We start from the raw sequence: 13,788 nt of genomic DNA, 5'->3' as shown, positions 1-13,788 counted from the left end.
GGTTACAGAATTCACACATATGATCAGTAACTTCCAAATTATAAACGACCTAGTAAATGAGTTCATTTTAAAAACTTTGGGAAGATTAGTTTTTGGGCTTTGTTTTTATTGCATATACAACTGATGGAACTTGATTTGAAATAATATTCAAGGAGATATGAATTTTCTATTAAAGTTGTTCTGTTTGAAAATTTGTATCCGAGTTTATGTTATGCCTGATATTGAGCCCTATCTTAGCCTATTTACAGGGATGAATTTTGAAATGTGTTCAACTTATCAAATGAGTCAATTTGAGTTATTTTTCATGTCCATCTGGAAACAATTCAGTGTATTGAGTATTTTGTGAGATGTGTACGTTCTTTTAAATGAACTTTGCTCAAAATGAAATAGTGTGGATTTTATTGATTGAATTGGATGAGTCACTTTATGAGATATATTATTGAGTTTTGTATATCATTTGAGAAGAAAAAAAAGAATATTATGTAAATATTTATGATTGTGTTGGAGAATTGAGCTAAGATTTAGCCTCAAGGATTGGTATAATCATTTATATCTGCTATTCATCGAAAAGGTATGAAAGAAAAATGCGAGGAAACTTTTGTGATTGTCTCGAGTTTATCCCGATAAGTGCTCGAGCTAAACACATATATATGCTTTATATGTTTATGTTGGAATGTACATTACATATTCATTTGAGATGTTATTGATGATTGAGGCATTATAGAAATTATATCGTTGCCATGATTTATTTTGAGACATTGAGCATGACATTTTATCTTGAACCTCATTATTTCAGATTTTTTGCCCGATTAGCTTGGAATTAGAGGATGTATATGCGGCTCGAATAATCATTATAGGAACTCCATAGTCTTTATTGGATATATATAGCAGTTAGCCACTGGTTAATTATTTAATTGTATACTTAGTTGATACAGTTAGCTTGATAGCGGTTAGTTGGTAATTAGAAGTCATTATATGCAAACGCCAAGTATAGAACCAATCAATTCAGTTTTTCTGATTCAATAAACGAGAACTCTTCGTCCTCATCTCCATGTGGCTCTCACGTAATATGGTATCAGAACAATCGCGCCGACTATGGTGACCGGAGGTTCAATTTTTGATTCTTTGAATTAATCTCCTGTCTCGGGTGTTCTCAAATCTTCGTATCTATTTTTTTTTTCACACATCTCATGGCTCCTGGAAATTTTCCAGAATTCTCTCGAGGAAATGGTCAATCCTCCATTGATGATCCAATGAGCCCATATTTTTTACATCACTCTGATAATCCGGGCCTCACATTGGTCTCTCAATCACTAAATGGAGACAATTACGCATCCTGGATCAGAGCGATGCGAATTGCAAATTTTGGTCAAAAACAAGTTGGGCTTTGTAGACGGGACAATTGGCGACCATGAGAGGATGATGCAATTTTACTCAGTTTCTGGATTAGAAAAAAAAACATCGTGATCTCCTGGATCTTGAATTCTGTGTCCAAGGATATTTCCGCGAGTGTTCTTTTCTCAGAATCTGCAGCTGGCATATGGGAAGATCTCAAGGAACATTTTCAACATAGTGATGGATCTGCAGCTGGCATATGGGAATATCTCAAGGAACATTTTCAACAGAGTGATGGGCCAAGGATCTTTCAATTACCACGTGATCTTGTGAACTTACGTCAAGGAAAATTATCTGTAAGTGTCTATTTCACAAAACTTAAAGCTCTTTGGGAAGAATTGAACAATTTTCGTCCAATGTGTAGTTGAGGTAGGTGTTGCTGTGAAGGTGTAAAGAAGCTGGACAATAATATTCACATGGAATATGTCATGACTTTTCTTATGGGACTTAGTGATTCCTTTACACAAATTCGAAGCCAAGTTCTTTTGCTTGACCCACTTCCCCCCATAAATCGTGTATTTTCCTTGGTTGTCCAAGAAGAACGGAACAGAGCAATCAGTGCGCAAGTCACAGCTCCCGTTTTCACAGGAGATATGGAATTTGCTTTAAAGAATGATCAATCGCATAAAATTGCTCAAGGTCGAGGTTCCGCAAGATTTCCCAAGGAAAGGCCTTTCTGTACTAAGTGCAACGTTCATGGTAATACAGTGGATACTTGCTATAAGATCCATGGATATCCTCCGGGTTTTAAGCTTCGAGGAAACACCACAACTAGGTACACGACAGCAGTGCAAATCAAATCACTGGAACGCCTACATCCAAGGCTCATGCTACCACCAGTGATGATTTGTCTCAGAATTTATTCCATGGTTTCAACAGAGATCAGTTGCAACAATTGAGGGTAATGTTAGATAAACATATTACATCACATGACACGCATAATTCTTCTATCAATGCCTCAAAGAGTCTTCACATCACAGGTACTTGCTTATCTACATGTGCTCATAATAATTTGTGTTCTCCCTCGTGTTGGATTATCGACTCTGGAGCATCCAGACATATTCGCTCATATGAGTCATTGTTTAGTTCCCTTCAACCAGTCACGGGTTCCACGATCACTTTGCCTAATCACACAACAATTGAAGTTAAGTTTTGTGGCAGTATCAAGCTTGGTGCATCATTGATTCTTGAAGATGTCATGTTTATACCGAGTTTCGAGTTTAATCTGCTATCTGTCAGCTCCATTATTGCCACCACTAAATCAATGATCAATTTCTATCATGATTCGTTTATCATCCAGGAGGTGATAACGAGGAAGATGATTTGCAAGGGTAGGAAAGTCGACGGCCTCTATGTTTTGAATACAAGCTCGGCCCCTCAAAACGCTTTCATCAAACAAATTTCAGTAGAGACATGGTGATATAAATCTAGCCAGCCACTATGCGTTCCAAAAACCAATCCCGAGAGTACTCTTGAAGATGTTGAATGTTGCCCTTCATTCAACCAATGAAAGCTTGGAAACAAAGATCGAAGGTTTCGGGTTACATCACAATCAAGTAGAGGATGAATTGGAAGCTTACTAGTCAGCGCGTCGGAAATACTGTTCACGGAGCCGGAATTATTGTTCATTGCCGCGATTACTGTTCAATGTCGGAATTACTATTCATCGTGTCGGGATTTACTATTCATCGTGTCGGAATTATTGTTCACGTCGCCGGATTTACTGTTCATTCGCCGGAGTTACTGTTCACGTGGATTACTGTTCATTCGCCGGAGTTACTGTTCACCCGGAAGAAAAAAATTTGGGCAATATGCTTGATAGTCAGTTTCAGTCATTGTTGATAGAATTTGGGAAAAGAATGGAGGAAGAATTTAAACATTTGTGTGAAAGATATGGGCAAGTGGATGAGAGTGGAAAGATGAGTAAAGAGCAGAGAAGCACAACGACACCAGCGAGGAGTTCAAAACGTGGATATCAAGGTACATCGCAATTCTCACATAATTATATTTCTGATATTCGATGTTTATGGTGTCTAGAGGTAGGACATGATTTTCATCAATGTCCGAATGAGGATGTGAAGGTGGATTCCACTTCCAACCTTGACGCCAAACTTGTGGATGATTTGAATGTTGATACTCCAATTGTGTCTCGTGCGAGTATTGAGTGTTGTGCTATGGAGGGTGAGTTGTTAGATGATGTACAAGTTATTTCTTTTGCTCAACTGTCTACGAATGTAATATGTATTGGTGAATCAATTTGTTATGAGTTGAGAGAAAAAGAAAATGAGATGGTCGAAAAAGAGAGTGACAAAAAAGGAAGGATGGCCATCGATGAAAAAAAGAGTTGTGTGAAAAATAGGCCAAACAGACAAAAAGAGAAATTATATATATGGCCCAAAAGAGTGAGGATGAAAGATTCTTTATTTTGAATAAACCACTTCATGTACATCTGTGCAAGGTCGGTTTATTTTTTTTTAATGAAATAGCCGGTTCGATCCCGAGCATTGTTAAACTCTACTTGCAGGATTGTGGAAAAGGCATGAAATGTATTGATCTTCCTAGTTATCAAGAAAGACAAGATTTGAGGGCAAATATTTTTAAAGAAAGGGAGTATGATATGAATCTAGCCAGCCACTATGCGTTCCAAAAACCAATCCCGAGAGTACGCTTGAAGATGTTGAATGTTGCCCTTCATTCAACCAATGAAAGCTTAGAAACAAGGATCGAAGGGTTCGGGATACATCACAATCAAGTAGAGGATGAATTGGAAGCTTGCGACTTAGCACGTTGGAGGCCAAAGGAACAATTTTCAGGCATCTTTGTGAACAACCGAGGCTACACGGACCCGAGCACGGACGTGTACACGGGGTCCGTGTCCTTTGTTTGATGGAGAGTGTTTTTGGCCGAGTGTACTCGGACCCTTACCCGGAGGTCTACCCGGGGTCCGTGCCCTTTACGTTTGGGCGAGAAGATTTTTCCTAGTTTACTGTTTTAATTATTTTGGCAAGTAGATTTGATATCTTTAAATATGCAATTTTCTATAGTTAGGGTTTTGATACCTATATATAAGCTAGAATACGATGTAAACTTTTTACTTTTTTACATTATGATTTGATATCCAATTGTGAGATTTTCTCTCAAACACACTTCGGTGTTTTCAAAATTAAACTTTCAAAGGTGGATTCTTCTGTCGTTCGTCTACCGATTTTCACGAGGGTTGCCAAGGACGGGTTCTTTGGAGGTTCTCTTGAACGCGATTGTTTCTATCGTTGATTAATTGTTGCTAGACCGTGTGATCTAGAGGCGATTATCACACCTATCAATTACTTGTTTCAAAGATCGGGACAAATCAAAGATCTCGTGGGCGGGATAGCGTCACATGGCACAGTCGCCTTGGACATCCTTCTGGTACAGTCATCAATACCTTAAGGGATCGGTTACATTGTCATAATGTCAACTTAGATAAGTGTAAACCTTGTCCAATTTTTCATTAGCTAAGAACCGAAGACTCGCATTTGTATCTCATCATAACATGTCTGATTCTTCTTTTGATCTTGTACACTGTGATATATGGGAACCATACAATGTTGTAACACACGATAATCAGCGTTATTTCCTCACATTGGTAGATGATTGTACTTGTTTCACGTGGATATTTTTACTTCAGCAAAAATCAGATGCTTGTGGGCTTGTTTCTCGATTTTACAGTATGATTAAGACTCAATTTCTTAAGAAGATTAAAGCCTTCCGCAAAGATAATACAAAAAAACTTGCCTTCAAAGATCTGTGCATGGACAAAGGCATTGTACATCAGTTATTTTGTGTCCAAACACCACAACAGAATTCAGTGGTTGAAAGGAAGCACCAACATCTTCTCAACGTGGCTAGAGCTTTATTTTTCCACTCGCATGTGGTTACTGAATTTTGGGGTGACTGTCTATTGACAGCAACTTATTTGATCAATCGAGTGCCATCCCTACGACTCACCACAAGTCTCCTTATGAGCTACTATATCAACGAGATTTTGATTATTCCTCGTTGAGAACATTTGGGTGTCTTGCTTTTGCGTCCACGTTAGCTGCCAATCGAGACAAACTTTCACCAAGAGCTCGTGCATGTTTTTCTTGGGGTATCCAGCAAGCATCAAAGGTTACAAACTACTAGATATAAATACTAGAGAGATCTTCATTTCTCGGGATGTCATATTTCATGAAACCACATTTCCATTCCTATCACTCACTCCCAATCTCAGTGTTGATTCATTTCCCAGCGTGGTTCTCCCATTGATATTGGATACATCAAGACATGAAACTCTCATTCCACCATCAAATGCTGCTCCACACTCACTTGAACTGCACACCACATCTTCACCCTTGGTTCAAGATCCTAATCCACCAGCTTCTGTGTCTCATCAACATCATCCAGAAACATCCAACCTCCATCATACCTTCGTGATTACCATTGCAATCTGTTACACTCAGACATTTTGTTCACCTCTAAGTCATCATATCCCTTAAGCTCCTACATCTCATATGCCTCTCTATCAAATTCATATCGAAATCTGACACTCAATGTGTCATCACATTTTGAACCTCAATTTTATCATCAAGCCAAAAACCTCCCTCAATGGCAGGCAGCCATGAGAGATGAACTTGATGCCATGGAGGCTAATCACACGTGGTCAGTAGTCCCTATACCAACAGGAAAGCAAGCCATTGGTTTCCGCTGGGTTTACAAGATCAAATACACATCTAATGGCTCGGTTGATCGACATAAGGCTCAACTCATGGCCAAAGGATATACTCAACAAGAAGGAGATGATTTTTTTGAAACCTTTTCTCCCGTGGCCAAACTAGCTACTGTCAAGGTGTTGCTGGCTCTTGCTACCAGTCAACCATGGAACCTTGCACAATTAGACGTGAACAACGCCTTTCTTAATGGGGACCTATTCCAGGAAGTCTATATGGACTTACCACTTGGTTATGTTCAACATGGTTCACCCATTGCCCCATCACACAAACTTGTGTGCAAACTTCACAAGTCGATTTATGGGCTTCGACAGGCATCTCGGCAGTGGTACACTAAATTTTCCCACGCCCTCATTCAATCTGGCTTCATTCTTCACTCACAATCTGATCACACGCTGTTTACTAAAGGCACAGGGTCTTCTTTCATCGCCTTATTGGTGTACGTTGATGATTATCATTGTCGGACCATCATCTGATATTATTCAATCTTTAAAGACATATCTTCAAGGAAATTTTAAGCTCAAAGACTTGGGTTCGCTTAAATATTTTCTTGGCCTCGAAATAGCAAGATCACAACACGGTATTTGTCTCTCACAGCGTCATTACAGTCTTACGCTGTTAGAGAATACTGATTTCTTAGCCAGCAAGCAAACTCCAACACCTATGGAACCACGTCTTCGCTTAAACAACATTGACGGAGAGCCCCTGGTAGACATCTCCCAATACAGGAGTATCATTGGACGCCTTCTCTATCTCACATTTTCTCGCCCAGACATCATGTTTGCCGTGCACAAACTCAGTCAGTTCGTATCTAAGCCACGAACATGTCATCTGCAGCCTGTACATCATCTTCTCCGCTACCTCAAATCCACACCGGGTCAAGGCATATATTTCTCTGCCTCCTCATCCACTCACTTGCGTGCTTTTTCTGATGCTGATTGGGCATCTTGTCCAGACACAAGAAAATCTGTTATAGGCTTCTGCATATTCCTTGGTGATGCATTGGTCGCCTGGAAAGCCAAGAAGCAAGCCACGATTTCCAGATCATCCACCGAAGCTGAATACCGAGCCTTGGCAAGCACCACTAGTGAAATCCTTTGGCTCATTCAATTACTTCGAGATTTTCACATTCATCCATCTTCACCACCCACATTGTTTTGTGATAGTCAATCGGCCATGCACATTGCGCATAATCCATTGTTTCATGAAAGGGCAAAACACATAGAAATTGATTGTCATTTCATTCGCGGAAAGATTCTCGATGGCTCCATCAAATTACTACCCATTCGTTTGAAGTAACAACTCGCAGACATGTTCACAAAATCATTGCCTTCTCCTACTTTGTCTCACCTACTCTCCAAGATGTCTATCAAAAACATTTATAGTATATCTTGAGAGGGGGGTATTGGATATATATAGCAGTTAGTCACTGGTTAATTAGTTAATTGTGTAGTTAGTTGATACAGTTAGCTTGATAGCAGTTAGTTGGTAATTAGAAGTCAATATATGCAAACACCAAGTATAGAACCAATCAATTCAGTTTTTCAGATTCAATAAACGAGAACTCTTCGTCCTCATCTCCATGTGGCTCTCACGTAATATTCTTGTTTTGTGTGTGGGCACGACAATAAATAATATCAGATTAATTAGATTTATTGGAGTGCGGCATTTTGAAGAGAGAGAAAGAGAGATTTTGGAGTGGGATACCTGGATCCTTGGATTTTATTGTATTGCATTATTATGGTATTTTGTTGATTAACAAAATGCTTAGAATTATTATCAGACATGTTTTTTCCTCCGGTTGTGACCCGAAGGTATATTGTGTTAGTGAAGCATGCTCATCTTTTGAGAATTAAGTTTCCGCTGTTTTAAATTTTGATCTTATGAATTTTAGGTTGATTTTTTTAGGTCCGTATTCAGACTAAATGATGTAGGTTTTATATTAAACATTTTGTTGTATGCAATAAACAAAAAATTAGGGTAAAAACTTGTGTGAGACGGTCTCACGAATCATATTTTGTGAGACATATCTCTTATTTGAGTCATCCATGAAAAAATATTACATTTTATGCTAAGAATATTACTTTTTATTGTGAATATCAGTATGGTTGACTCGTCTCACAGATAAAGATTCGTGAGACTGCCTCACAAAAGTCCTATTAAAAAATTTATAGGATCATCCGTGCAATCAGTAATCACAAAGCAACTATATCTCACCTTATTCAAATATAAAAATATCAAAAATAAAAATTGCAAAATACCATAATTTTTGTGGGGACCCGGACGTTAATACAGTCCTTAATCGTCATTGGGAATAATTAATTAGTATAAACAAACAGGGTCTAAATTTTTTTTTTCTTAAATTATACAGCGGAAACGTAATGTAATTAAATTCAAATTACATATTAAACATAACCTACAATTATTGTATAATCTACAATAATCCGACTAGGTTCAACTACAAGTCAGTGCTGAATCCTAAGTTGCTTCACAGCCCGGATCTCCACGCTATCTAGTCCAGCCTCGTACTCTTCTTGACCCTGATCCTAGCCCACCTGTTGTCATGCACACATACAAAACAAGACAACAGCCGGATAACTCCGGTTAGATATAAATATCCCAGTATAAATCATGTATACATGCCATCATATAAACCATATAAAAGCATATAACAGAAAATCATATCCCATATCAAAATCATGACATGAAATAATAACAAGAATAAATCATATTCTAAACATGTACCCTATTCAGGAACATAATCAATATCAAGAATAATTCTTATTCTAAACTTGTACCAATATCAGGAACAGCAAGGAACATGAACCATATTCAGGAACATAAATCAGTATTAATCAATACAATAAGATATAACTGTCACTCAATCCAGTGACTCTACATTTTAGACTAGACTCAGTCCTAGCCTAGGGATCCCGGTTTCCAGACATTGGCATTCCATATCGACCAACAGTAATAGAAAAGACTCCAGTTCTATCCACGTCGATATCGTATCGATCACCAGTAATAGAGAAGCTCTGTTCCTATCCACATCAGTATAGTATCGATCACCAGTAATAGAAGAAACTCCAATTCTATCCACATCGATATAACATCGATCAACAGTAATAGAAGAAGTTATAATTCTATCCACATCGATACAATACTGATCACCAGTAATAGAAAGAGCTATAATTCTATCTACATCGATAGCCAATTATCCAGTGACAGACTATGGCACTTCCGTCAATACAATATCTCATGACATTGTGCAATGTGCCCGTGGTAATCCTACCACTATCAGGCACTTCTGTCACAAGATTACTCGTCTAACACCTGTTATCTATAATTCAAGAAAACAAGTATATCAATCAATTCAATGCAAATATCAATGCAATAAGTAAAGTATGTGATTTAGGGAAACTCGAGTCAAACCTCACTCGAGTTGTCCAATCCCAACTCAACATTAATTTATACCTTTATCTTCTCGCTCAGAAGAAGAAGAAGAAGTCCCGACTCTATCTCGGTCCATTCTCAATCTGGTAATAACAATACCGAACAGATATAATATCAATATACCATTCAATTCAATACCTGTTCTGATCAATATTCAAATCAAAATATACTCTGATCCATATCAAATCAAGATGCAATCTAATCCATATCGACGATATCACGATATAATCAAAATCACTACTGAATCTGATCAATATCAATCAACTGATGTTTCGACGGCATAACAATACTGTCTGGATAACCCCGTCAGTCCAAACATCACAGATATAATACCAGAACTCATAATCAATATCGATATCAGTCATAATCTCAATAACCATACATATCTGATATGAATTCTCAGTCAAATCGACTTCAAAAATCATAACAATTTCATAAGCAGTCTGTTTCTCAATCTGACTTCGATTCTATGATGTCTAACATGACAAGAACATCATATATGAATCTTATTCAATTCTGACAATAGTCTAATTTCAAAACATGTCAAAACGTAGCAAAACTTAGGTTCAGTTGTAGCCTACGTTGATAGGAACTCGGTACTGAAGTCGGATTCAAAATCAGACGGACGGATTTTCCACCAAATCAAATTGAGCGTAACTTTTCCGGATATATATATATATATATATATATATATATATATATATATATATATATATATATATATACACACGTCGCTCATACAACCCAAGTGGCAATCCTACATTTTGCATGACTCGCGCTCGGGCGGTAAGAAACTACCGCTCGAGCGCGGAAGTTTCTGCCCAAGCATTTTCACTTGCACCCTTGGCGCTCGGGCGGTAATATTCTACCGCTCAGGCGCCACATCTTCTGCCCGAGACACATTTCTGTTGAACATTGGCGCTCGGGCGGTCAAAAACCACCGCTCGCGCGCCACACTCTCTGCCCAACTTCCTCGAATTTCACATGTAGTCTTATTTTCATGTTCCGATTAATCCTTTCATAATCATATCAAATTATATATCAATAATCATAGATTACTAGGATTAAATTTCCGGGCATTACATTTCTCCTCCTCTAAGATATGATTTCATCCCCGAAATCACAAACACTCAACTCGTGTTACACAGATAATCATATCATATCTCAAGTCAGATACCAGAAGGAGATGTACAGAATATGCAATAAGCTCATATCAACAACATCATTCTTGATAAAATCAATCTTATAACCATGGCTATACAACATCCGTATATACCAATCAATCAACTCATAACAATCAATATCCTCATCTGTTAATCCCAGTCAAAGACATATTCAATCTTCGGCTTCAAATACTAACAATCATCATCCGACGTTAGCATATTTAGTCTATGTATTCTGAGCTATCCTCCTTTCTTCTGAATCAGTTCTATTTTCTTTATCAGATCACTGATCTTAGCAAATCTGCTCTCAAGCATCACTGTAATATCATTCCCATACGAAGGAAATTCACAGTTCTCACTGTACAATACTTCAACTCAAGCTATTTCGATACTCGTTTAGTAGCTATTATCGTATAATAATTCAAAAGTGACAATGAATCATGTCAACTAGTGCTATAATCCAGCACTACATTTCCTGGATATCCTCCAGTATCAGAATAGTTCACTCCGACTATCCTTTAATCTGTAAATCATAGATCAAAAATCATGCTATAGACCCAGCCAAAAGTGTAAAATCAAACGAAAATGACAGTCTGATAAAATCAACTCTGGCATTCAATACAATCTGACTCCCGTTTCTGACATACCTCTCAGTAGTCTGGTCATATTTGTACGTCATCCTGTACAATATAACCTATACAGATTTGAACAATCGTTCAATCATAACCACTATCTTGGCAAGGTTACAGTAGTATCATCACACCATCCATAGAAATGTACTCCCATTTCTATTTAGAAATCAATAATCAAGATCATTAATCTAAAAATTTCTATTTTCCTGTCTTCATCTGTCCGCGATTTAGATATTTCAATACCAATTCTGACATATCTGATTTTTATCTGTTTACTTCAAAACTGTCTATTCGAATTATCACACATTTCCTGTTACCTGAATAATACTGAATCTACTACTGTGTGCAGCTGACAATACCTGTCATTTCAAATTCGAATATCTGACACAAACAAATCAGCTAATAATATAAATTAAAGAAAAATACCTACCTGGTATTCGGTTCTGACTATCAAAATCAAGTTCTAAACAGTCTGATCAAACTTCTGAATCGCTGAATTGTCAAAACCAGTTCTGACTCGACTGAGCTGTATATAAACTCAATGGTTTATAAGAATCGGTATCAAAAACGGACTCAGAATGATAATAATATCGGATCAATTTCAGGATAACACTACGCAATACTGATCGAATAACTGCATAGAACGCAATTTCTGACATTTCGAAAATTCTGCCATATTCAATGTCGTTCTCAGCCACTGATCACGGTCGCACAGTACTATAATCAATCACTATACTGTCTTCAGATAGCATAGACTCTGAATACAATCTGTTACAATCGAGATTCATATCCGAACAATTCTGTATACCACTCTCTCAGTACCCAGAATATTCAATATAAATGTCAACTGTTCGATTCAGTCAATCATATGCTGCGAATATATCAAAATATCATAGCTAGACTGAGCATAAAATCATTAGAACACTTCCAAGTACAGGATTTATCAACCCATAAACAGAACTGAAGGATTTTTCAGAGAAACACATAATCAGATGTAACTCTAACTCTTCAGGTAATAAATCTTTCAACTGATATCTCAATTCTCTCAATTCAATCAATATCAGTCTATAAGAATTTCTAAAATGAAACCAATACCTGGTATCAAATCAAAGCTGAAATCACTCTTCCTGATACTGGACGAACCTGAAATCTCATCAACAAGACTATAGCAAACTTCTGCTACTAGTAAATCAATCCCTGATAGGCTCATCTTCAGTAATCAACGTATATACGAGGAATTACTCCATTTCTTTCGATAATCATCGAATCATGTATATAATACGGATATCAAGGAATTCAAAATCAAGAATCCTTACCGTATATCATTCATTCTTTGGCCATTTCAGGTCCAAATCTTACCATTTCCTGGCCAGACTCTATAATAGCACTGTACTAGTTCGATATATCAATATCAATCACGCAGTCATCATCAGACAATACCAATACAAGCCAGTCTAATTCACTCTTATTCTCAACTTACTGCAGTATATGACATATCACAGAATATCACTGATATCAAATTCTTTCCCCAAAAGGTAAAGAACCAATACTACATTAAATACAGACCCAACAAGTAAAGAATATATCAATGCAACTCAATCAAGGATAATCATAAGGAATGCATTAGTATATATCAATACATATGCAATCTAATCATAAAAGATCAGTACCTGTCACTGTATCATCAAGTGTGTCCTGGGTCCGTTCCTCGATCACCACCCCCAGATGATCCTGCTCCCTGAAATCTTCGGGAACCCTTCTGTGGACAGACTCTAGCAAAGTGTCCTTGCTGTTTACAGAAGTTGCACCGACCAGTCACTCCATGGCATAGCTCCGGGGAATGTCTCCCACCGCAATTCCTGCAATAAACTCCAGTATAGTTCGGACTAGAGCCACTGGAGCTAGATGAACCGCTTCCAAACTTCTTGAATTGCTTCTTTTGGACTTTCAACATCTCTTTCTTTCCACCACTGCTACTGCCAATCTCGATTCTGGAAGGCAGTTGTTGTGGTATCGGTGTTGGAAGAACATATGAAGCTTCCTTTTGTCTCATTAGAACGGTTTCTGCTCTTTTGGCTCGATTCAGAGTATCAGTAAAATTACTCGGTTGTTTCACAGTTACCAAGGTGTGTATTTCTAGATTCAAGCCCTTGATAAACTGATCAGCTACAGCTGTATCATTTCTAGCCACTTGCGGACCAAACTTTAACAAGGTAAAGAAATGGGCCAAATATTCATCAATCTTCAATGGACCATGCCTCAAATTTGCAAATTCTGCACTTTTGTCCTCTCGATATGATAGAGGTACAAACCTTTGATAAAATTCAACTTTGAAAAGTTTCCACGTAATCGTGAAACCACGTTGTGCTATGGCTTCCCGGGTTATCAGCCACCAAC

The 13,788-nt window shown here is 37.7% G+C and overlaps 1 protein-coding gene across 1 annotated transcript; it reads left to right on the top strand.

Moving 5' to 3' along the window:
* The first annotated feature begins 1,190 nt into the window (after positions 1-1,190).
* On the top strand, positions 1,191-7,442 carry LOC140805521 (uncharacterized). Its single transcript, XM_073161787.1, has 12 exons — positions 1,191-1,379; positions 1,497-1,691; positions 1,760-1,764; positions 1,871-2,170; positions 2,275-2,375; positions 2,496-2,726; positions 3,241-3,375; positions 3,433-3,629; positions 5,474-5,544; positions 5,648-5,846; positions 6,029-6,457; positions 6,552-7,442. Exons 1-12 carry the CDS (start codon positions 1,191-1,193, stop codon positions 7,440-7,442), a joined length of 2,943 nt encoding a protein of 980 aa, XP_073017888.1.
* The last annotated feature ends 6,346 nt before the right edge of the window (positions 7,443-13,788 follow it).

This window comes from Primulina eburnea, chromosome 11 (genome assembly GCF_022965805.1).
Source record: "Primulina eburnea isolate SZY01 chromosome 11, ASM2296580v1, whole genome shotgun sequence".
In the NCBI taxonomy this organism is placed as follows: Eukaryota; Viridiplantae; Streptophyta; class Magnoliopsida; order Lamiales; family Gesneriaceae; genus Primulina; species Primulina eburnea.
Note: the sequence above shows the minus strand (reverse complement) of the source record. Positions and strands in the feature narration are given on the sequence as shown.

Excerpts from the sequence above, each read along its gene's own strand:
- LOC140805521 (XM_073161787.1), top strand. The coding sequence starts at position 1,191 with ATGGCTCCTGGAAATTTTCCAGAATTCTCTCGAGGAAATGGTCAATCC. Across the intron at positions 3,630-5,473 it reads TTGCTCAACTGTCTACGAAT|CTGCCAATCGAGACAAACTT; the intron begins GTAATATGTATT and ends CGTCCACGTTAG. Across the intron at positions 5,847-6,028 it reads CCAACCTCCATCATACCTTC|GCAGCCATGAGAGATGAACT; the intron begins GTGATTACCATT and ends CCTCAATGGCAG.